Genomic DNA, 24,164 nt, shown 5'->3' with positions numbered 1-24,164 from the left:
TGTGATGAGTTGATGGTAGAAGAAGATCAGTGACTCTTTTGTTCCCCTGTCTCCAGACTGACTGGAAGCTTCGTCCCAGACCTTATTGTCAGCATGTCCCATCAAATGTGGCTTCATCTCCAGTCTGATGAGAGTGTGGGATCAATTGGCTTCAAGATCAACTATAAAGGTAGACATTCCTTAGTGCTGATATCATCTCTCACCGTCTGTATTCATGTCTGTGTCTCCATTTCATTCAACCAGTCCATTTTCCTGTCTGCATTTCTGTCCTATCTGTCTGTCTCTCACTCTCTTCCCTCTCTCCTTCCGAAAAACCTACCTAACCAGGCTCTCACATTCTTCACCTGGACCTTTATAGATAATATTAAAGAAAAAAAAAAGTACCTCAAAGTACTTGGCTTGACTTAATCCTCTACTCCTCTCCCTCTATTTCTATCCCTTCCCTCTCTTTTTCTCACCCACAGAAATTGACAAAGAGAGTTGTGGTGACCCTGGTACACCTCTGTATGGCTACCAAGAGGGTAGTGGCTTTTTAAATGGAGATGTTCTGCGCTTTGAATGCCAGTTTGGATTCGAGCTCATTGGGGAGAGGATGATAACCTGCCAGAACAACAATCAGTGGTCGGCAAATATCCCCATCTGCATATGTGAGTCCAAAACAGGCTTTTTTTCATGCCGGCCAATGAAGCAATTACTTATGCATTTGGAAAGTTCACAATGACACTAAACTACTGGAGGATTAATTACAGCGTTGTTAAATGACCATGCAGCACATTGTGTGTAAACAGCAATATACATAATGTAAAATGGTAAATTGATAGCATATGCTCATGTTGTTATTTGGTGTTGATTTGAAAAAGTAGAACGGAGGTTAGACAGTGCTGTACTCCACAAATACTCTGGCAAAGAAAACCCTATATTATACTGTACATTGTCTTTCCTCTAGGCAAGCTGAACCCTCCTCTGAGTTCCACTGTACCTAACCCACATACAAAATCTAGTTAACTGTGTCCATTGGGACAGTGGTGTACAATATCCATGGCACCTATATTGCTCTGTGTATTTTTTACACTAACTTCTATGCTCTACCCCCTTAAAATGTTTCCCTATTCTAAACTATTCAGCACCCATGGGAGCGGTGCTGTCTTCTATTGCTGAGCTAGTTATACAGTGCCGACATTGTTCTATACTCATCTTTGGACCTGACCCTGCCATGGCAGATCCCACCGTGTGAATTGTCATGCGAATGTCTATGTTGCTGTAAAGCAAATTGTTTCACCTGGGATTTTTAAAAGTTTTTAAATCATTACTGATATTTTTTGCACCCTCCATCACACAGTCCCCTGTTTCTCCAACTTTACTGCTCCCATGGGGACGGTATTGTCGCCCGACTACCCAGAGGGCTATGGGAACAACCTCAACTGCGTGTGGCTGATTATCTCCGAGCCTGGCTCCAGAATCCACCTGGCCTTCAATGACTTTGACCTGGAACCTCCGTATGACTTCCTCACTATCAAAGATGGGGACCAGTCAGGAGCCTCGGTCCTAGGACGCTTCTCAGGGGCAGAAGTCCCTTCCCACCTGACTTCCAACAGCAACGTACTGCAGCTGGAGTTTCAGGCTGATCACTCCATGTCTGGCCGGGGGTTCAATATCACCTATAGCAGTAAGTTATTGTTTGACCAATTTAATTCTAACAATTATATCACAGTGAAACATTTATAATAAAATACATCCATCCCATCCACCATTATCTTTAGAGATAGGAATTTGTGTGATTGATTAGCACAATTAAGTCTCAGACTGTCCAACCTCTTGAATATGTACAATATTTAAAAATGGATAAACAATATTCAAGCAGTGGTTATTATCTTTAGAAATGTAATTGTTTGCAAATTATTTTTATTGTATATTTTTTTAATAATAAAGGAGGAAATTTAGTTCACCACCATCTGTAATTTTCTATGTACTCTATTGGGCCATAGTGGTCAAAGTGCTACAAAAACTTTTAGAACAGTGCACTCGGTGCTTAAATGTTGTGCCTCAGAGCCTAATACAGGACCATTGCATCATTGTAATTCGTTTTTCTACTGGTGAAGCACAACAAGTTCGAAAGACAGAGGCTATTGTCACTGCCAGGTGTGCAGAACAGGTCTTTTAGTTCTTAAATCTCCCATGGACAGCTACATCCATTTCCCTTATCTCCCTACTCTTTGCAGGCCTTATTTCTCATTCACACAAGAGCGTTTGTCACTAGATCTTGTTCTCTTTCTTCTCATTACAAGCCTTTGGCCGTAATGAGTGCCCTGACCCTGGCATACCGTTGAATGCCAGGCGCTTTGGGGACAGTTTCCAGCTGGGGAGCTCCATTTCTGTGGTTTGTGAGGAGGGCTTCATCAAGACGCAGGGGGCTGACACCATCACATGCCATCTGGAGGAAGGGAAGGTGATGTGGAGCGGACTCATTCCCAAATGTGAAGGTACTGAAATAGAACAGCTAATGATTGTGTGAATTTTGAACAGATAGATACAACTTCTGTAATATGTCAGGAAAGAGAAATAAATAACTACTTTAAGGGAAGGGAATTATAATTTTAAAATAAAATGAGTGGGGGTGGGGGGATGTCGTTTAGCTTAGTGGGTAGAGTAGGCGGCCCATATGCAGAGGCGAGTCATCGCTGCAGTGGCCCCAGTTCTATTCCACTGTCGGCCCTTTGCTGCATGTCATTTCCCCTCTCTCTTTCTCCCCATTTCCTGTCTCTCTACAGCTGTCCTATCAATTAAAGACCTAAAAGCCCCCAAAAAAATACTTCCAGAAAAAAAAAGTGAGTGGGTTTTGTGGAACAGCTTACCAGCTCAGAGTACACCCAAACTGGGATACATTTATCTTATTTTCAGGTGTTTGTGTAACTCCAGGCCTTTGGTGACTCATATTATATTTATTTTTTTTCTAGTTTTTTCATGTTGGTAGAAAAAGATTACTGAGTGTGAGCCTCTTTAAAACTACAGCCTTTGCTCTCCATATATTTTCCTCCCCTCCTCGTATTTGTTCTTTTTACCACTTTCCCCACTTTTCAATCTATTTATATCTTTAATTTTTTTCGCCCTTTATCCTTCCCATCCCTCTGACCATTTGTCTACTACCTCTTTGCTCCTCCAGCTCCTTGTGGGGGCCATTATTCAGGGCCATCTGGTGTCATCCTGTCCCCGGGGTGGCCAGGCTACTACAAAGACTCCCTGAGTTGTGAGTGGGTCATTGAGGCCGAACCAGGACGTTCCATCAAGATCAGCTTTGACAGGTTTGTATGACAGTGCTGCAACAACTCAGCTGTGGAATCAAAGATAACACACAAGATAAGACACAGTTAAAAACAGCACACAATTCCTTTATGTCCACATACTGTGTGTTATACATTTACATGCATACTGCACATGTGCATCAGAGAGGTGTTACCTGTAATCCTGTAAGCCTTTGAGTTAGAGACAGTAAGTCAGAGGAGAATGCAAACCTGAACCTAGTTTCCAAAAGTGTTGAAAGCCTCGAGTAATTCTTTATTTTGCTTACCGGCTTCCCACTCACTTCTTCAGAGCATGATAATAAAAAGGAAAAGAAAGGCTTGCTTTAAGATCTTGATTTCTTAACATAAAAAAGCGAAGCCATAAAATGATCGGATTTTATAATCATTGCATTCTCTATGCTGACACATTCCTTTATAAGGAAACAAAGAGCTACTTTCCCTGTGATATTTCTGTGAAATGAGCCAAAGGCTTTTGCCACTCCTTTCCTTGAAATGAGACACTTTTCCTGTAGTTAGTTTATGCGGTTTTTACTGGCATTATATGGAAGGTAATATGTTCATTTTTTAAAGTCTTAGGTATTTTTTGCCCAATTTTAATAGTGATATTGGAACTCCTGCTGGTGTCACTTGTTTGATGTAGAGTCCCAAGGGTGGCTGCTGATCCATACCATGTGCAATTTCCAAGAAACTCATTGATGGTGTATTCTTGCAATAACTTGTATGCTATGTCTTTTACTTTATCTCCTCAAAATAAGAAGTGTTACCTTTGTGGACAGGACAGCCCAAATTGCTTCAAACTGTCTCATCTGTCAAAGTAGAAGTATTGTTTTCAATATCAATAACAGTAACTGTCCCTCTCCTTTTTTACTTTTAAGGTTTCAAACTGAACTCAGCTATGACTTCCTGGAAGTGCATGATGGCGCCAACCTGCTCTCTCCTCTGATTGGCTCCTTTAATGGCACCCAGGTCCCTCAGTTCCTCTTTAGTAGCAGCAACTTCCTATATCTACTTTTCACCACTGATAACAGTCGATCGAACAGCGGTTTCAAGATCTTCTACGAAGGTGAGAGTACACTGCTGTTTCCTTCATGCACTGAATAAATTCTACACCTACATCAAAGTATTTACTTCATACTTTAGTATTTCAAATAATTATGATTAGACAGGTTAAATTAAACTGTAACTGAATGAAACTGAGTAACGAGACAAACGTCTCACACCACATTGTGGTTTATGACAGTGGATTTAAATTGATCTGCCATTCTTTCATAAAGTTTCTGATACTGTGTGTCAAGACAAAACCATATTGAGGATGTGTTTCAGATGAAATACATGACAAGATCCCCAGTATTATTATAACAACTTGGCTCAATGAGCTTTGGTTCCTAGGATGAAATTAATTTATTCAAACACGGTTCAGAGATAAAAGTTGGAGAATGAGAGCAGAATCTTAAACACTGCTGTTTGTCCTAACCCTCCACTAAGATTTTTAATCATATGTTATCTGTTAAGTTATGTTAATTCATCTCACATTACTTCACTTTAAAAACCACATTGAAAGGACGTTAGTGTGAGCTGTTCTGTGGTGATATAAAAGTCAAACCTCACAACAAAATTGGCTGTAAGTCAGTGTTTGTAGCCTATTCATTATACTATGTGCTGTGAATGTAAATAAATGCTGGAATTAATCAGCAGAAGGTTCACTGAAGATGTGGGGACTTCAAAGGATTAGATCACATCATATTTGTCTGGAGTTGTGATCCTACATGAGTATGGGTTACCTACTACAAACCCCACATCAATGTTCGCTGTTTGACTAAAATCTTATGTTCTCAGGGAGGGTTGTGTAAGCTTTTCCTTTGTATATCTCTACACGGAGCAGTAGTCTTTGAAAAATCAAACAGAAACGCTCTGGACATAGTTTGATGTGTTTCCACGATTGTTTGCACTACGACTATTATTCTTGTCAGTCAGATGTGATTCATAAGACAGAGTTTGTTATTATGTCTGTATTATTGACTGAAAGCAGACCACAAGTGCCTTTGTCTTATTATGTTTCACTCTCAAGTGCATTTCTCTTTTGTTGATGAGGCTATCGAAAAGCAATAACAGTAAGATCATATTAGCTTCTTCCACTGCAATTTAGGACATATATTACTGCTGAAATGCTTTGGGGAAACCCAGCCTGGTTCATTTGTAAAATTGGTCTTACGAAATAGGGTTATAGTGAATTATACTGTGAATAAACTGAGGCACACAAACACTGCATCATTCCCATTGTATTCAATAGCTATTACAGTAGAGCTAGCCAGTTATAAAAAAAAATATAGCAAAATGTTATCAAATCATATTCAGTGTATCCTTTCTGTAACTTCACTCTTGCCCATTGTATTTTTTTCATTACTATTTTTGCATAGCATATTTCTTGTTTGTGATTTATAGACATAGGATTTAGATTAATGGAAATCCCTGCACCCTGAAGGCCAGCATCAGCAGTGATCAATTAGTGTTTCTTTTGGGAAATTTGGGAATGCAAGACGTGTTTCTTTTTTTACAGAGGTACTGAAATACAAAGATGGAGTCCCGATATCACACATGAATAAATTAATTTGGCCAGGGCTGTTGTACAGATTATTAATGTTGATGAGTGTGTATACTATAGCCCACAAATCACTGTTAACTCTTTTCTTTCTGGCCAATGACATGTCTTGTAGTGAAAAGGGAACCTTTGCAGGGCTTCCAGCAAGTACATATCTCCTAGTGGATTAGAATTTATTACCGTGGAGTGTTATCAGATCTTCAAATAAAGCCTAATTAGGGCTGAATGATAAGCAAAGACGTACGGTTATTTTGTCAGATATTGTGATAATCATATGAGTTATGATTTCAAGTGCAATGATTTTCTTTGGAAATTTTTAGAAAAGGTTGATGTGATTTTTCTTGGCTTCATTTCCACCTCTGATATACCTTTTCTAGGTAGATAGATATATTTATGGTACTGTATATACCACAGTAATCGTCCCGCAGTAATCTTGAATTTATTTCATATATACATACCCATGTAAGAGCACAATTACATTTGTCGTTATGTCCTCCAAGAATAGCCTACACACTAATGACCTAATAACTGCTTGCACAAATGTTGCCCATCGATGCCTAAAATTAGTGTATTTTTATGCATCAAGCAACCCTACTTGGAGGATTTCCAAACTACAGTCCTGGAAATCACAGAGTAAAACTGAGGCAAGGAGATTAAGTGGAAGCTGGCACTACAGTCAGTTCATGCAATGAGCAAAACTATTGGACAATTTTATTTTATTTTTCGAAAACCAGAAGTGGTGGTCCAGCAGATGCAGGAGTCTATCTGTGCAGTTTCAACAAGGTCATACCCACTGTTCTCTCTCCCCTCGAAAATACTGCCCTGCAACTCATACTCACCACCTAGAACATTTACTTTTGACCTTCTCTCAGTAGGTAACTTAACATGAAGATGAAACCATGTTTTCTAACAACAATTATATCAAGGTTATTTTGAAAGAAACTGTCAAACATCAGAGCAGTAAATGTATTAGTGCATTTTTCTTCAAGTCTCAAGTCTCTGTCATTGTATGATATATCACTTTTTCAGTGCAGTGTCTTTTATTTATCATGTAAGAGGTTTTTTTTATCCATTTTGAGTGAGCATGCTCAAGCAAGCATGCATTTTTCAGTTCAAGATAAAAGTCGAAACACTTTCGAAAGCGCTCTCTATTTTATATGTGATCTGAGACCCATCTTTGCTTTGATGATTGTTATCACATCAAAGTTTCAACATTTTTAATGATTGCAAAAACAGAATTTCATGTTTCATGAAAGCTCTTTGCTTACATGTATACCTCTGCAGCTCAGAAGATTTTATCTGCATAACTAAGAGCAGACGTCTACTGTATAAAGAGTCTAACAGTGTTTTTCAACCTTTGGGTCGGGACCCCACATGGGGTCGCCTGAAATGTCTAGTAATTGATAATTTTTTTTTTTTTTTTTTTTTTTTTTTTTTTTTTTTACATTTTTTTAACTAATTATTATTCTTTTTAAATTAGGATTAAAAACACACAACCTTAAACAACTGTATTCTATACTTTCACTTTCTTGAATATAAATTGAGTTCAAATAAAATGCAGCATATAAAAATATCTGAGCTGGCGCATCTTGATTGACAGACGTGAGGTCGCCAGAAATTTGTCATGTCAAAATGGGGTCACGAGCCAAAAAAGGTTGGGAACCACTGGTCTAACAGAATCTTACATACTAAAAAAAAAGACCGACAGCCAACCCACAGATTAACACAAAAACTAGTAGTCACTACATAAAGTTTGTAAACAAAGAAGAATTGTCATAAAATCCCCGCAGCAGTAGTTGAAGTCATTTGCCAAAGCAAACATTCAAGAAATAACAACTGATCTTAATTTCCCTAGTGGTTACATTGGACACGTACTCGTGCATGGATCCTGGCATCCCCGTCAATGGTGCACGGCTCGGTCACGACCTATCCATCGGCTCCACGGTGTCCTTCCAGTGTGACCCGGGATACAGGCTGAGCCATGAGGAACCACTTAATTGTGAGAAGAACCACTTCTGGAGCCACCCACTGCCCTCCTGTGATGGTGAGTATATGCAAGTCCAGCACCATGCATGAAATCAATTCTATAAGACTGCTATTTTGTTATTGATATGGTCCTTTTGAACACCTTAGAGCTAAGTGACCGTCAAATGCAATGGCCAATCTTCTTGTCCTTGAAGCACTCCATTGAAAGTGTGTTTTACAGCTGACCTGATTATGACTTGGAGTCTTGATTGAAATGTATGCATCATTAAATTTTAGCTTTTTGTGGTATCAGCAGTTTTTAAAAAAAAGATAATTGAAATAAAGATTCTGTTGACTGATGCAGTTTATATTCAAAGCCGCAAATACTTACGGAAAGCTGCCTCTAGTAGGGTTTTAAATACATTTTGCAAAAGGTAACTGGACTCTCAAAGCAGCTTCCTCCACTGCTGCATTTATTTTCAAACCTAATAAAACAAAAACAAACAAAATAAACTTGGCCTTGTTGGAAGGAGGTAATGAAGCGTAAGTGGCAATTGGTTGTTCTCTGCAGGTCTGATTGACCAGAAACTTGTCCATTTTTTTTTTCAACAAACAGACTTCTGTCCTTGTGTGAATGTCTTACCTGGGGTGTTATGAATCTTTTAATTCTGCAGACAGAGTATGTTCAACTTTCAAAGCATGAAGTTCATCGTGTTCCTGGTAGTTTTGATATCTCACATAATCCCTCCTTCTGGGTTGCTTTTGAGCAGTTTTTCCTTTTGTGCCATTGTGCAGACTGGAGGACAATTGTTTCAATATCTGCAGTGTACAATCCGTAAATGACGTGCTTTTTAATCACGGATCACTCAGTTGAAAGAATATAATGAATAAAATACATGCAAGGTTTGGCAGGGAGCTCCATGCCATGCATGCGATACAGTGCTGTTTTATCCAGTTTCATCCCTACGGTTGTCATGGAATTCATTTTATATCTCGGAACATTTTTTTTGCCTAGGTGTGTGCCAGACTGGTGCCAAATGCGTTGGCTCTCTGCCTGTGGAGCCTCTGAAGTGGATTGTTTGCCAAGTGTACTCATCCACTTTTAATGACTTTATGTAATTTTGGCTTATTAATAAAATATTTGATATAATTTTGTTGGTGGGTAAGGATTCAGGCCTTGATGTGTTGTGCTCGCTCGAGGGCCCAAGGGTAGTAGGAGAGAAGAGGAGAGGAGGGTGGATGTGTGCAGCTGTGGAGCCTCGGGCATCTCAGCAAGCCTCGAAAACATCATCTGACATTCATTACTTTGAAAATATGTACATGCACAAGAGTTCTACTGCTAATATTTGTCAGCAATTGCTGTTTTGAGGAAAGCATCCGGGCATTTGGCTGCAATGCCACCCTTAGGGCATTCAGGCCAAAGAACACACACACACACAAAAAAAAATCCATAGATTTAAAAAAAAAACCCTGCAGCTTGTCAAATTGCATAAATGCTATATTTAAAAAGCGGTGCCCTTTATGTGAATTGACCTTTCAACTGAAGCACGGTGACAACATGAGAATGCAGTAGCTGGTATGAACAATATCCACTCAGGCCCGTTAACTTTCAGGTGGATCTAGAATTAACCTCATGGCCCCAGCAGCCAGCAGGCTAGAGATTTATCTCATTAATGCCCTTTGATGAGATAAGGGGCTTTCTGGCAGTAAATTATATGTCAGTAGTTAACATGCGTTGAGAAAACAGCCCTATTCACCTCATCTGTTTCTGCTTATGCAGTGGGTTGTAACTGGATTATCTCCCCAGACTGAGAAGTACTGTAGTTGGACACAGTAATGGATAAATGTTTTTTGTGGGAAAAAAGGCTAAATAATTTTCCAATCACAATATGTTCTAATCTGCTGTGCTAAATATGTCTGTTAGTTCTTCTGTATTGTCAGCAAATGTAATGGCTATTCATGTTTTTTGACAACAACTTTCAGTTTAAGATACCATAGGAGAAGACAATATGGATGGATAACTGGATTAATGAATAATTTATTGTCCTGCTAGACAGCTGGGCTGGTTTGGAGAGGGAGAGAGAAGAAAAAAACATTATGTTGGCAGAATTACAGGTATTCATAAAAATAGCAGGACAGGATGTGATATGACTCAAATGCATTATTCATTTAAATCGCTCCTCTGTCTTCAGGTGAAGGATTTATTGGTTCATTTACAATTTTCATTTTTTTTTCAGCAACAGTTATCATTCATTATCTTCCCTTTCTATTCAGCATCATGCGGTGGGGATATCAGAGGACCTGGAGGAATAATCTTATCACCTGGCTACCCAGAGCTGTATCCTAACTCTCTCAACTGTACGTGGACTGTAGAAGTCAGTCATGGAAAAGGTAGGAAAACCCCACTAATTTCATATAATACATTTTCAAATATACATTCAGTGTGTACTCATGTGCTTCTTTTTTCTTCTTTTTTCTTTTTAAAGTTTGGTCATAAGACTTAGAGATGTAAAGAAAAAATCTTGTGTGTGTGTGATTTATTCATACACTTCTCATCAGGAACTGTTATTTTTATAGTCCTTACCACACTCTTAAAACACTCAGCAGTACTAACAATGGCCAAATTATGAAACGATAAATTATATTGACATGCCCCCATCAGGTTCCAAGAGCATTAAAGGGATTTATTATTATGAAGTGAGGAGCACATAAAACATATATTTTACTTGTGCTAAGACAATTTAAATGCACTGACTTGTTCATCATGGGCACCTGGCCAGACTGTATGTGAGGCGTAATACACTGGTATCAGGTGATCACTTATTGAAAAATTAACTGCGTTTTGTTTAAGCATGCTCTACTATCAGAGAATACAGTTTAATTTGTCGGGCCTCTCTGCTTATTGTATATATTTAAGCAAATTGTGTGCAGTAGGAAGCTTCATACATTTGCTATTTGGGTAGCACTTAAAATGAGGAAAAAGAAAATTATAAAATGCAATTTTCTCCACTGTAATGAACAGCTTTGACATTTCAGTGGTTCACCTGGTGAGAGGATTCTGGTGTCTTATGTTTTAGTCACAAATTATTCTTCTTTTTATTTAATTCTGTTATCACAGTGCTCGCTGTCAGTCTTGTGATCAGTCACCAGTTCTTCCAGACGTTCATATTCATTATCATTTGAAAAGTACGCTGAATTTATCTCAGAGCCCTAGCTCTTAGATCTCTGTATTTTACCATAGTGTTGTTATCCTCTTTCAAGACCAATTGAAATTCCACATTGTACTCTTCGTCCAAATCTAGTCTGTTACCTTTAAAAAGTCACCTTTGATGGTTGATGTCTCACTGTGTCACTAATCCCTGCACTCAGAACATTAACATTATTATTTATTTATTTATTTATTCTGCTCTAAAGGTGAGTAATTTGTGTTTAAATCCTCATCAGTGCTTTTTCTTGCTACACACAGTGGCAAGAAAACAAAAATGAACTTGTTGGAATTTCATGGTGATAAAATCTGATCATCATCAAAGCCACAAGTGTAGAAAAAACAATACTTTTAATATAATAACAAACAGTGATAATATACCATGTCTCTATTGGAAATAAACATTCATATTGCATGGAAAAATATGAAGTCCATCTCGGTTTGGTGAAAGTTATTCTGTAGTAGATTTACTTTAGTTTGCAGTTGTTTTCCTGTAGCGTCATCCTGTTACTACTGACCTTCAACGTGTGAACAGTCACACAGTTATTTTATTTCCCTCCATAATTTCTAGATGTCCACTTCCAGAGACAGCAAATCCCAAATCACTATGTTTCCTCCAACTCTCTTCACCTTTTGGTCTTCACAAACAAGTCACTTCCATAGTTTCATCACACAATCTTGTGCACATATTATTTTCAAACTCCACAGAAGATGCTTTTTGACAAACTGTGGACACACAGTCAGGTTCTGTTTCTCTGGACGGTGTTGGTTTCTACAGCAATGTCCTGCCTTTGACACAATGCTTGTGTCACAATGACAGGCAGACTCATGGGCAGAGATGTTAGGCAGCTCCATTGATTATTTTAAGCCCTTCAATGTTACTCTGCGCTTCAGTTTTACCACACTGAACCCTGGTGCGTTGTGCCTGTGGAGTCATCTTAGCTGGATGCCTGCCTCTGGGGAATGTGGCCATAGTACTGAACCATATCCATTTATAGTGCACAAAGACAGTTTGTCTATATGGACTGATGAATAGCTGAACTCTTTGAGATGACTTTGTAAACCTGTCAGCTTTATGTAGATCCACAGTTCTCCATCCCAAATCATCTGAGATTACTTTTGTGAGGCATGGCTCACATCAGCAGATTCTTCTTGTGAATAGCAAACAAAATATTTTTGTTGGCTCCAACTCACCCCAAACTGTTTTCCGGGTTTACCAAGAACAGTGTGATGATTTGTGCATTAGATGTTCAAAAAGCTTGTCTTTGCTCAAAATGCATTGACATGCAAAGGTTTAGGCACCCCTGGGCAACATTTCTGTTCATGTAAACAGTTAAGGTAAAGGAAGATGAAATGAACTTAAGTTACACATTCAGTTGACACATTCCCTTTAAAGTACATTTTAAGCAATATATATACAGTATATATATATTTTATTTTCATCTTTTACATTTTCAAAATGTCAGAAAAGGAAAAGGGCCCACAGCAAGGGTTTGGGAACCCTGCAGTAGCACCCCCTTTGGAAACTATCACAGCATGTAAATAGTAAATAGCTTGTCTGATACCTTGGTCAAAGTTATCTGAGAGCTCATGTCTCCTGGGTTTTTGCCAGGTGCTGCTTTGTTTCCCTTTTTCCCATTTTCTCAAACAAAAATAGTACACTGATATTGCTTAAAATATTGCAAAAGAGTATTTTATGTGTCACTTCATTTAATCTTCCACTTGCTTTTACTGTTCACATTAAGATAATTTTTGACCTGAAACAGGCATGAAACTCAATTTTACCAACAACCGTAAAATGACAAAGATAACTCTAAATGATGAAAACTTTAAACTACTGTAACTGTCTAATTATAGTCAAAACTGACTTAAGTCTCAGTGTGGCACACTTAGTTAATCAGGATGCTTATGAATTTAGAGTGGGGCAATCAAACCTCATTTGTGAACATATAAAAGAACAGTTAAATGGCAAACAACTTTTACATAGACTTCATCTAAACACAATAAGCTTATACATTATTTTAAAAATAACTTTTATACTCAAGGACTTAATGTGGTCCACTTGTGGCAGATTCTCTCACAGTGAGATAATTCAGAAAGAGAAGGTTTCATGATTCAGAGAGCAAGTTTAAGCAAAAACCAACAATGAATTTCATGTGTCACTTCTCAGACCCTGAGATGACGAGTTACCTCTGATAAGAACACAGAATAATAGTCAAACTACTGAAGTTCCACACTGTTTTCACAGTATTATACAAAAATCAAACCTATAACGTTGTTACCCAAAACTGTACCGTTGCCATTGTTCCACTTCCCATTTCTTATGTAATTCATATTTTCTTTAGATGGGTTTGATTATACTCGTGTTTTCATCTACTTTCAGTCAGCAAGTGTCTCTCTTACATGAAGAAAATTATAAAGCTTTTGCTTTACACTTAAAAACAGAAGATTAAAGCAGAAGTAAGTGATATATTTGTGTTAATATAAGTCTTAAATAGTTATATCTTCCGACAGCAATCACTTACATAGAGTGTTTGGACCGAAACACGGGTCTGTCAGTCACTCTGCTCTGCTCTGAGTCGAGGAGAAAACATTTATCGTATCCTACAGTTTTTATCCAATGAGGAGAGAGAACGGCATGCAGGGCTGTGTGTGCAGCCAAGGGACGCCGTGAATGTGGCGACGTAGGGACGAGGACTGTTATGGTGCATTCAAGGAAACTCGTATTTTTCCGACCGTGAAGTCGTACCAGTTCGATCTGGTACGAGTTCACCGGTCGGAAGTTACGAGTGGCCGTTATAGTGACTTTCACCGGTAAAACAGGTCGGAAAAACACGAGTGGGTTGCCTGGAACGCTACAAAGTCGTAAGTTGTGACTTGAAGATTTCAAAAGCCTGCCTGTAACGCAGCATTAGCGAAAACGACCAGACCACTTACTTCTGCTTTAATTTTTAATCATGGCAGTGATTCACCTTGTGTATTTTTAGTCTGTGGTTAAGGACTAGAACACAAATTCATTTTTTGGACAGTATCTATGTAACTTTTTCACTCAGTAATTGTCAACATCCCTTACATACACTATTTAAATAATTGGATGTCCCCTCATGGGAATGGCTCTTGATTAATTGATCATTTCCCTTTACCCTGTGTAATGTAATTGCTGTTTTACAGAGCATACTCAATCATTTAATTTTGTTATTTATTTTATGACCATTTGGGATTTTTTTCTTTTATCAAACACAGTGAAGGGCATTAAGCGGCCACATTCAAAAAGATTCAACAGATGGCATTAAAGTGGCAGTGCTTATTGTGTTGAAAAGCAGCCAACTGGCCATCATGGATGAAATGATGATGTAACTGGGTCTCACTGATATTACAGTGGGAAAAGAGAAGCAGGGTAATCTGTTTTTTTTTTTCAACCCTGAATAAAAGTTTATTTGATAGAAAATATATAATTCTTGTGACCAACTGGGACACAGTCGATCAAAAGATTTTCTTATCTGCTGTAGAAGATTTGATGATGTTCTGGTGGTAAAGCTGTGGTTCTTCAGTGACACAGTTTTTAAATGGAAAAGGAAAATGGAAGATTAAAGAAAATAAAGGCTATCGGTGTAAATGAAAGATTTCACTTTAAAAAATCCATTCATTTTGCACTGTGGAAAAGCTTTTCCATATGTTTGTGTCATTTTTTAGACATAACAATTTCCTTTTTTTTTCATTTTCATTTAAGAATGAAAACTTTGGCAGGATTAATTTCAGTATGGCCGTTTCTCGCCCTGCCATGGATTAAAGCATACATTATTTAATGAGTGGACAATGTATTCTGTAGATTGATGTTTCAGCCAGTTAATCTTTAATCACTATAATGACATTTGTAAGTATAGCTAAAATTTAAATTGAATAGTCATATTGAGCTTGAGGTTGACAGTTCTCTACAGTGCAGTGTAATTATATTCTTCAATTGATTTCTTAACATTATAGAGGTCAATGTGGATATATAAGTCAAATTCATGTATTACATATTCTATTCAAAGGTCTCCCTCTTTCTTTAGCGGTTTTCTTGAAAATCTCTAAACTGTTTTCTTTTTCTTCTCCAAGGTGTCCAGTTCATTTTTCACTCCTTCCACCTGGAGGATCACCATGACTACCTACTGATAACGGAAAACGGCAGCTTCGCCCAGCCACTGGCTCGACTCACCGGCTCTGAGAGGCCTGCGACGGTTAATGCTGGCCTGTATGGGAACTTCAAGGCCCAGCTGCGCTTCATTTCTGATTTCTCCATATCACTGCAGGGATTCAACATTTCCTTCTCAGGTAGGTTTGTGTGTAAGAGGCAGGAAGGGAAGTATGATAGTGATATAGTCAAGAGGGGAAGGGAATTCTTTTTAAAAGAAGAGGGGGGTAGAAAGCAAAAATGACAGAACAAGAAGACAACTCATTCAGTGATGAGATCAAAAGTAGTAAGCCTCTTTAAAGTGAGCATAAATAAGAAGCCTCAGGCTGCGCCGATCCGAGGAGAATAATTAAGAGACAACAAGGTCACGCAGGTAGAGGGTGTCTGACCGTGATAGGAATGATCATCAAAGCATGCCATGTGGGTCAGACAGAGGGAGAGAGGGGGTGGAGTGTACAGAAATAATGGGCCCCCATGTAGAGACCAAGAAATGGAGACATAGAGTGGTGGAGATCCGAGGCTTAGGAGGGGAGATGGAGGGAAAGGAGATGAGACAGATGGTGATGCTGAGTGAGCAGGGTTGATGGAGAGGGTGGGGAGAGAGAGGGAGCGAGGGAGAGGGAAAGAGAGCTGAAAAAGGAGAGAGAGAGTCTGCTTCATGGGCATTCTGGCTAAATGTTTGCCTGCTGTTCGCTGAAGTGAAGCACAACTTATGCAGCTATGAATATTCATGAAATTTAGTTTGTGTTGTGTGTGTGTGTGTCCTTGCATGCTCTGTAATGTAATTAGCATCTATAGATTTCCTGATTAGAATTCATTTTTTAACCTTTAATGACCTTTGATGAAAATTTGCCAATGCTGTCAGGTTACATTCTACAGTATGGTGCTGCTTTAGCGTGTTGCTATGCTGAAATCAATAACCCTACATAGATAGCTGTGCATACTGCTGGATACAGACCGTGAGATGAATGCTGCTGGGAGTACGACCTTGTTTTTCTTTCGTCACCAGAGTCACATATACATTTGAAATGAGAAGGCCACAGACAGTCCATATACTGTATACATTACACACATGTGACCAGAGAACCCATATTTTAGCATGTATTCCGACCTGATGAAGTCAGGTCCTTGAGCAAGGTAGTTACTTCCCAAAAATTGTGATTGTTTTTATTTGGTTATATTTGTTTTCAAAGAGCTGATTTGAAAGGAGCACAAGCACAGGGTCATTCACCCTGGGATTTAATATTAAAAGCAAATTTACAGTCAGTGACAAATAGGGTGGGAGAAAAAATCGATTCGCAATATTTTTTTTGACGATTTTTATTCCTCAAAAATGTATTTATTTATTTATTTTTAATATATTGTGCAATGTGCATTTCTTTGCCTTTTTTACATACAGAGAGTCCAGATTTTGAAAAGGGTTTAAGTTCATTCATAGGCTCCTACAGTATTTATGTAGCAGTTTACCTCAGTCTATATCTGATTTTGTCAGAAAGGTTTCCAATGCTTGTTTTTTCTATACTCTTTTATTTTTGCCTCTTTTATGCAGTCCAGGCTTTTGAAAAGAGAGCAAACATACTGTATTGCTGCTGAATAAATCTTAAAAACTGACTTACATGTGATGTGTATTTTTGGGGGAAATATGGGTCCTGGAATAGTCTGTAGACAATCATAATCATTCAACTGTTTCACTGGTGTTAAAAATGCAGACTCAAAATCGAGAAAATCGACAATATCGTAGAATCGCAATTTAAATCGAATCGGCATCCAAAAATCGTAGAAGAATCAAATCGAGAGAAAAGCATATCGTCCCATCCCTAGTTTAAATAGTATATTAGTAATTTGTTACCATTTTCTTTTTTGCAACTGATTTTGTTTTGGCTGTTGTCTTTCCAGAGTACAATCTTGAACCCTGTCAGGACCCTGGGACACCTCGGTTCGGACGGCACACAGGCTCTAGATTTGGAATCGGCGACTCTCTGGCGTTCTTCTGCAACACAGGCTATCGTCTACAGGGGGCAAAGGAGATTGTATGCTTGGGAGGTGGCCGCCGCATGTGGAGTGCCCCTCTGCCAAGGTGTGTGGGTACGTGGTCAGCTGCTTTTATTCTGTTTTCTTCCTTGTCTATGTAAAGTTTGTGTATTGCAGAATTTACCGTGTTAGCCAGTTCAAGGCTTTGAATGTACATTAGTAAAATCTATGACTATTACAAACTTTGTATCTGTTCTGTACATTGTTCATTCTGTAGACAGAATTCAGTGATATTAGATTTACTTTAACAAAAGTAAAAGCTCAGAACTGCCATTAATGCTGAGCTGCAAGGTTAAAACTCTCCCGGGAGATCTCTTTTCCACTGAACGGTGCACCAAAGCAGGTTCAAGTTAGAGGAGTTCAGGGACAAAACCACTGCACCGATTTTATTTTCTCCCCAAGAGATGCTCACTTACATCACCTGCACATTTTAGAGCTGAGTTCAGAGCTGTATCCTTTTCATAGTAGAGCCATTGTATCACTGGGGCTAGTCCCACCACTCGCTGTGATGGAGCACAACCCTGCCTCTGACATACCTGTGTTAGGAGAAAAATGGGGCTATGATGACATTAATTTTACATGGTTACAGTGTTTGGATTGAAACAGGAAAAATATTTATCAAGGGAATATTGTGACTATTGAATTTCTAGTGAGTTTTAAAGCATGCTCTTGGAAAGGATAGAATATACAAATTTGTGGTTGAGTGTGCAAGGTATATACCATGTAGTTCTATCTGTTTATTTGTTAATTCCAAATAGTTAAATGCATGCTAGCATTTTAACACAGAGCCTTTAATGATAATATGTACTTTGCTGTTGATACCGATGATTGTAATAGGTAATAAATACAGTAATCAGGATCATCCAAATAACACATTTGAATTGTACCTTTATCTCTTTAGTTACATGCAAATGAATTGGTTATATAAAGGCTATTAACTCCAGGGTGTTTATTTTATCCCAGATCTAGCAGAGATTATGAGCTGTTTTTGCAGATCCTTTTGTTGGTTAACTGATTATGTGGGTTCTCTGTGTGTTTATTTTCTTGCAGCGGAGTGTGGATCGACAGTCTCCAACAATGAGGGAGTTCTTTTGTCACCAAACTATCCAATGAATTATGACAACAGCCACGAATGCGTGTACAGCATCCAGGTCCAAACAGGCAAAGGCATTAACATCACTGCCAGCACCTTTCAACTCGCGCAAGGTGACATCCTCAAGGTAAAGACACAATGCAGTCGTGCCTCCTTGTTGACATTAGATAATCTGCAAATAAACAGAGGCCGTGGGTTAAGAACTAAGTCAAATCAATTTGTGTCATATTTTATTTTGGATCAGGATATGAGGCAGGTCCTGGTGCCTTTTTATTGTCTAAAACATAAGACACTATACAAGGATGTGGAAAGCACCATGCAGAATGCAGAATTGTGTTGCCTTGAAAGGATTTGTTTCTTTGCTCAAGGGCATTTTAACAGATTTGGTAAGCGCCACAGATGTGATGCAAATGACTATGTAGCCTGCACTTCACAGCTGGAATGCGCTCTTTTTGGGATGAAGATGTCTTGTCTAATGCTTCAATTAACAGCCTTGTAGCCTATCTGTGCCTTTAGTAATGGAGTTGTGTTGACAGCAGTGTCTTGTTCTTAGTCCTTTAGTGAACATCCGAAAGACTGGAAAGACATGCTTAGAGGGGTAAATTGACTTCCAACAAATAGAAAACAATACAAAGAATGCCCCAGTAGTAGTAACAAAGGAAGAGCCCACAGCTTTGCATTTCATTCCTTATTATATCACAACATGAGAGATACCAGTCAGGAAAGGGTTATATACTGTACATGGCTGGAAATCCATAGTTCTTCAGTGGTAATATTTAATTTTTAATATTATCATTGTACTTTATTGTAGATTCTACCTTCATACTGTATCCACAAAAATCCTCTTGTCTCTGATCCAGGTGTATGATGGTAAGGACGGTAGCGCCCCACTGCTTGGCACCTACACAGGCACGTTGATGCAAGGTCTGTCACTCACCAGCACCTCCAACTATCTGTGGCTTGAGTTTTACTCCGACCAGGAGGTGACAGCAGTGGGATTCCGGCTCATATACCACAGTAAGTCACATCTCATTTCCCTGAGGGAGGAGGGCCCTGCAGCTTTTCCAAATGAGTGAATTTAGCCTCACTTCAGGAGCCAGGCATTTCAAGTAGCAGAATTTAAAAGAACATTTTAATTGACCCTCACCCTGCTTCACTGTGTCTTTCACTGTCAGGGTATCCATTAAACACAGCATGGTGTTTCCGCTCCATTCCTGTGGGAAAATTGGCTTTTTCTGTTCCCCGTCTCTCCCCCCGTCCTTTCTCCGTATGAATCCTTTCTCCTCATTTTACTTCGCTCTCCACTTTTTCATTTAGGAGCTGTGTCGGTCTTACTGTACCTTGTTAAAAACAGGTGAATTGTTGTTTAGATTGAATGAATTCACTATGTTGCGTTGTTAGTAACGTGTATGTGAATGCACTGTAGACAGTGTGTGCCTCTGCATATGAGTGTGTTCATATTGAAAGTTTGGGTCATTGCTATACAGTAAGTGGGCCAGTTATAGATAGGGTTTTGTTTCTCCCCCTAATTGGCTTGCTGACTGTGTATTGTTGCTAACGGGTTGTAATTTATTACAGTGACGAGAGGATGTTTTGGTGACACTGCATTTTCCAGTCCAATTTAAAGTGTTTTTGTGTTTCACCTGCAATTGAGCTCTCTGAATTCTTTTTGTTTACCAGTGAGTTTTGTAAGATTGAATTCAACATAGTTAGTTGGAATGGCAACAGGACAAACTGTTTTGACTTGGATAGAATGAAATAGGATGGACTGAAAAGAAAAAATAAAGTTTTTAGTAACTTGCAGTGACAGGCAGCCACCATCGATTTTCTTGCAGTGTTAATTACTCTAAACAAACTAAAATATCAGTTTTTCATTGGAGTGAGGTTTGTCATTACACGTGAACTGGTAGAGGGTTTAGATCCTGACAAGAATAATGATAAGATATAAAGCATTCAGGAATGTGTACTTCTTTACAACAACCAAATAAATTGGCAGGAGCATTTAGATGCAACTACAATTACTTCAGAAGAAATTATAGTTTAATTATAAGCTGTCTTTTGAGTTACAGAATTACCCAATAATTAAGTATCACATAATTGGATTTCATTTCAGATTCTTCCAGCGATGTGCACAAGGTAAATAGCAGGATTAAGCTAGCACATTTTATACATCTCAAAGTGCAGTCTTTACTCTGTCTGTTCAACCAGAATGAATAGCTTTTCAACTAGGAGAGGATTGACTTATGTATGAACAGCAAGAGGGCAAGGGGAAGGTGGGGCATGGGCAGCTTAAATCTTGTCTGGACATGAAATCTGATCATGTTTTCATGACTCTTCCACCAAAAGCGCTGAGGTAATTTTCTAAATGTGAGGAGTAACTGCTGGAGATTTATACTGGGCATGACACTTGTTATACTACCCTAACATCTGGCATGGGCATGGACCTCGCTGTGAGAGAAGATCGTAAATCAGCAGTGCCGGGTTTATGTGCGGCCACTGTTGCTGCCTAGCCGAACACTTACCTTTAATACCTGAAAGAGAGGAACACAAATAAAGGCCATGGTCAAGTTCAAACCGGGTGAGCTGAAGACTTATCGCAACATTTTGTTGTTCGTGGCCTGTTTTTTTTTTCTTCCTTTTGTAATACCCCCAAGTGTTACGAGCGGATGGGCTGTTTCTCAGTCGCAGTAAATGTCCACAGTCAATTTAACATTTAATTGTGAAAGTCTAATTGTGCTCTCTGTCCAAATGAAATCTTTCACTGCCAATAATATAATAGCACTGTAAGCCCAGTCCTCATTTGTGCTCAACCGGAAATTAATTCTCAAAGCCCAATCAATACCTTTTCACAATGCAGATACATGGGAATATGGTGCTGCTTTACAGAATGGCTCTCTCCAGTTGACTTAGTTTTAAATGCTGACTCATAATTCTTTGTATTATGCTCATTGGTTCTCATGTTATCTCACTCTCAAACTCATACTCATTTTTTTCACTGTTACTTCTCCAGGCTTTGAACTATCCCACTGTGACGATCCAGGGGTGCCGCAGTTCGGCTTCAAAGTCAGTGACCAGGGTCACTTTGCTGGGAGTGCCATCACATTTGGCTGTGATCAAGGCTACACCCTGCATGGCAGTGGCATACTTAAGTGCATGACTGGAGAGAGAAGAGCCTGGGACAACCATCTTCCATCATGTATAGGTAATTGTTCTGCTTATATCTATGTGTCTGCCTTTTTCTCTCTTTCACTTTCTGCTTCTAGATGTCATATCCATCTCTCACATTTCCTCCTCTCCTTTCTTCCTCTTATATTATTATTCAGGGCAGGTATTCTGTCAGCGTTGCTCAGATAGGTGTTAATCCCAAGGATTTGTTACTACATGATTTTTACTTAATTGAACTGTGTTGAAAGAAATATGCTTCTTGTAATTTTGTAAGAGAATAGAAACAGCTCTGATGTTTTATTGTGCATTATTGATCTCTCTTTGGGTTCTTGATGAAAAGGGTGTACAGTATAGAGGCATTAAGAACATATATTGAAGCAATCTGAGTTGCAATTGAGCTATTTCTGTTTCACCCATGGGCTGTGTAATTTAAATATGTTCATCCACAAGCAAGTGATCAGCAATTATTTTATTTTTTTAGGAGTGAAGGCATAATTATCAGAGCACTCATATCTGATTGAGGCCTGGACATAATGTACAGTCCTGGTTGTACTTTCATATTCAGAACATGCTGAGGCAGAGAGACAGAAATGATAAAGCTATTACCTGCACGCTGCTAGAGTCTGGAAGGTGTTGTGAGGCAGTGTCTGTTTCTTGATGTCTAGCAGTGATGGATTAGGGTAAAAAATGATTTACAAATTCTGTACGTGTGCAGAATTGCACCTTAAATGCCACTGTGTCCTATAGCCGTTCTCAGTGAAACACATTTTTTCAGGCTTCAGTCTTCCATTGTGGAATTTTCAATACATTAACAAAAAACTAACAAACAAAATAAAAAATAAAATAATTCAGTGGATTAACTTTTAAACAGTCTTCTGAGCATTGCCGAATGGCCAACCAATGTTAATGGTGGGCTTTGTGTCTATGAGCTGAATGTGAAATGGGGTTTCTAGCCACTTCTCCAGGGCCACATCCTGGTTCCTGTCAAGGACTTTTACATTTGCTTGGTGTTATGATGCTGTTTATTGTCTACCACTCTGGCAGTCTAATGCAATTTTCCTATTAATTATAGATAGCAAGATGATAATCAGGGGAGAGACAACATAGATTGGATCATAAGATATCCCTTCAGTCAATAACATTTGTACCAGTGTCCTCCCTGCCGTCCAACCACCAGCCTATATATTCTCTGGACACGGTCTTTTTAAAGTTAATTAATGACATCATTAGGAGGTATACTTAGAGACCAAACAGCTATTGCATCTGTGAGTATCTCTGGTCAGGCAGGAGGTCCTTGATGCGGCCCCATTACCTGTTGGCAGAAAAAGAAAATGGATCATTTCTAGCAGAGCTTGAATTGTTGCTCACTGGTCCTCATGTGCAGGTCAAGCTTCAGCAGGCATTTACACTCTGACAGCAGTTTTTCTGTATTTGGTTTCATCACATGCACCATTTTTTGTTTGTGCAAGCTCCTGCATTTTCTGTTGTGTGAGTTAGCATTTTTGGAGGTTTCTCATGTATTTTGTAACACGTTGTGTGTGTGTGTATGTGTGTGCATGCAGCGGAGTGTGGTGGCAGTTTCAAAGGTGAGGCTACAGGCCGTATCCTCTCTCCTGGCTATCCCTTCCCCTATGACAACAACCTGAGGTGCACCTGGACAATCGAGGTCAACTCTGGCAACATCGTCAGGTAACTTGAGTTACTAACATGGTTATAGACATACAGATTTCAGTATGGGTATGTATTTTCTTTGTAGTGCTAAGCCATCTGTCACTATTTAGAAAAACAGGATTAAAAACATATTATTTTTTCAACAATTATTAAAAAACATTTATATCAAGGTGCACAATAATTGATGAGAAAGGAAACTATGAAAGCATACAATATATATAGTTGGGCCTTAAATATTTAAGTATTATCTTAAGAAAAGTAATATGTAAGTCAAGTCAAATTGTATTTGTAGAGCACATTTAAAATGACCGAAGTCGTCAAAGTGCTGTACAGGTAGAAAGTTAAAACAATATAGAAAGCAATACATGTATTAAGTTCAAACCAACAACTGGATGCTCAGTGAATTTGTGTGGTGAAACCAATGGAAATGTGATTGACGTTCTCAGGAGACTGCAGTTTATACAGACGGATTTTGAGCTGAACAGATGGGAAATGGGAGTTGATTTACATTCATCTTAAATTAACTGAGGTCATCCTAACTTGACCTGATTTCAAAAGACTTGAAGATGAAAACAACCTAAAAATGTTTTCATGAGATGTTGTAAAGTTCAGTAAAGATTTTCAACATGAAAATTTCTCGTATAAAGCTAGATGTCATCAAGAGAAAGCCTGCAGCAGCTCCATTAACAATGATTGGGAGAGGGACCTTGTAGACACTGACAGCACCCATGGGAATTTCCCTGGGACATGGAAACATTCCCTTTTTTTGAGAGCTTCTGGTATCACTGTGAAATAAAACCCATGTGGGCTTGGAGGCCGAAGTAAACATGGTATCTCAAGTCAGCCACACACTCTTTGTCAGAAGAGCTGCTTCAAGCCATGATGAGACTGTAGATAAGTCTCTGCTCTTGTATTTCTAACTTTTGCAAAAATTGATTGATGATATCAAACCGCAACTGAAA

At 38.7% G+C, this 24,164-nt stretch overlaps 1 protein-coding gene across 1 annotated transcript in view; it reads left to right on the top strand.

Annotated features, from left to right (window-relative positions):
• Positions 1 to 24,164, top strand: part of LOC310999374 (CUB and sushi domain-containing protein 3-like) — a gene marked incomplete at both ends in the record, with an annotated part of 211,290 nt that overhangs the window by 68,897 nt on the left and 118,229 nt on the right. Inside the window, 14 exons of the mRNA XM_083989775.1 lie at positions 57 to 169; positions 465 to 647; positions 1,340 to 1,666; positions 2,286 to 2,480; positions 3,161 to 3,299; positions 4,175 to 4,362; positions 7,754 to 7,942; positions 10,138 to 10,254; positions 15,167 to 15,382; positions 17,139 to 17,327; positions 18,324 to 18,493; positions 19,227 to 19,383; positions 21,377 to 21,568; positions 23,094 to 23,220. Of these exons, the coding sequence (XP_083845901.1) occupies positions 57 to 169; positions 465 to 647; positions 1,340 to 1,666; positions 2,286 to 2,480; positions 3,161 to 3,299; positions 4,175 to 4,362; positions 7,754 to 7,942; positions 10,138 to 10,254; positions 15,167 to 15,382; positions 17,139 to 17,327; positions 18,324 to 18,493; positions 19,227 to 19,383; positions 21,377 to 21,568; positions 23,094 to 23,220 (2,502 nt within the window). The remainder of the gene's footprint in view (positions 1 to 56; positions 170 to 464; positions 648 to 1,339; positions 1,667 to 2,285; positions 2,481 to 3,160; positions 3,300 to 4,174; positions 4,363 to 7,753; positions 7,943 to 10,137; positions 10,255 to 15,166; positions 15,383 to 17,138; positions 17,328 to 18,323; positions 18,494 to 19,226; positions 19,384 to 21,376; positions 21,569 to 23,093; positions 23,221 to 24,164) is intronic.

This window comes from Trachurus trachurus (genome assembly GCF_905171665.1).
Source record: "Trachurus trachurus genome assembly, chromosome: 16".
NCBI classification, from domain to species: domain Eukaryota; kingdom Metazoa; phylum Chordata; class Actinopteri; order Carangiformes; family Carangidae; genus Trachurus; species Trachurus trachurus.
Note: the sequence above shows the minus strand (reverse complement) of the source record. Positions and strands in the feature narration are given on the sequence as shown.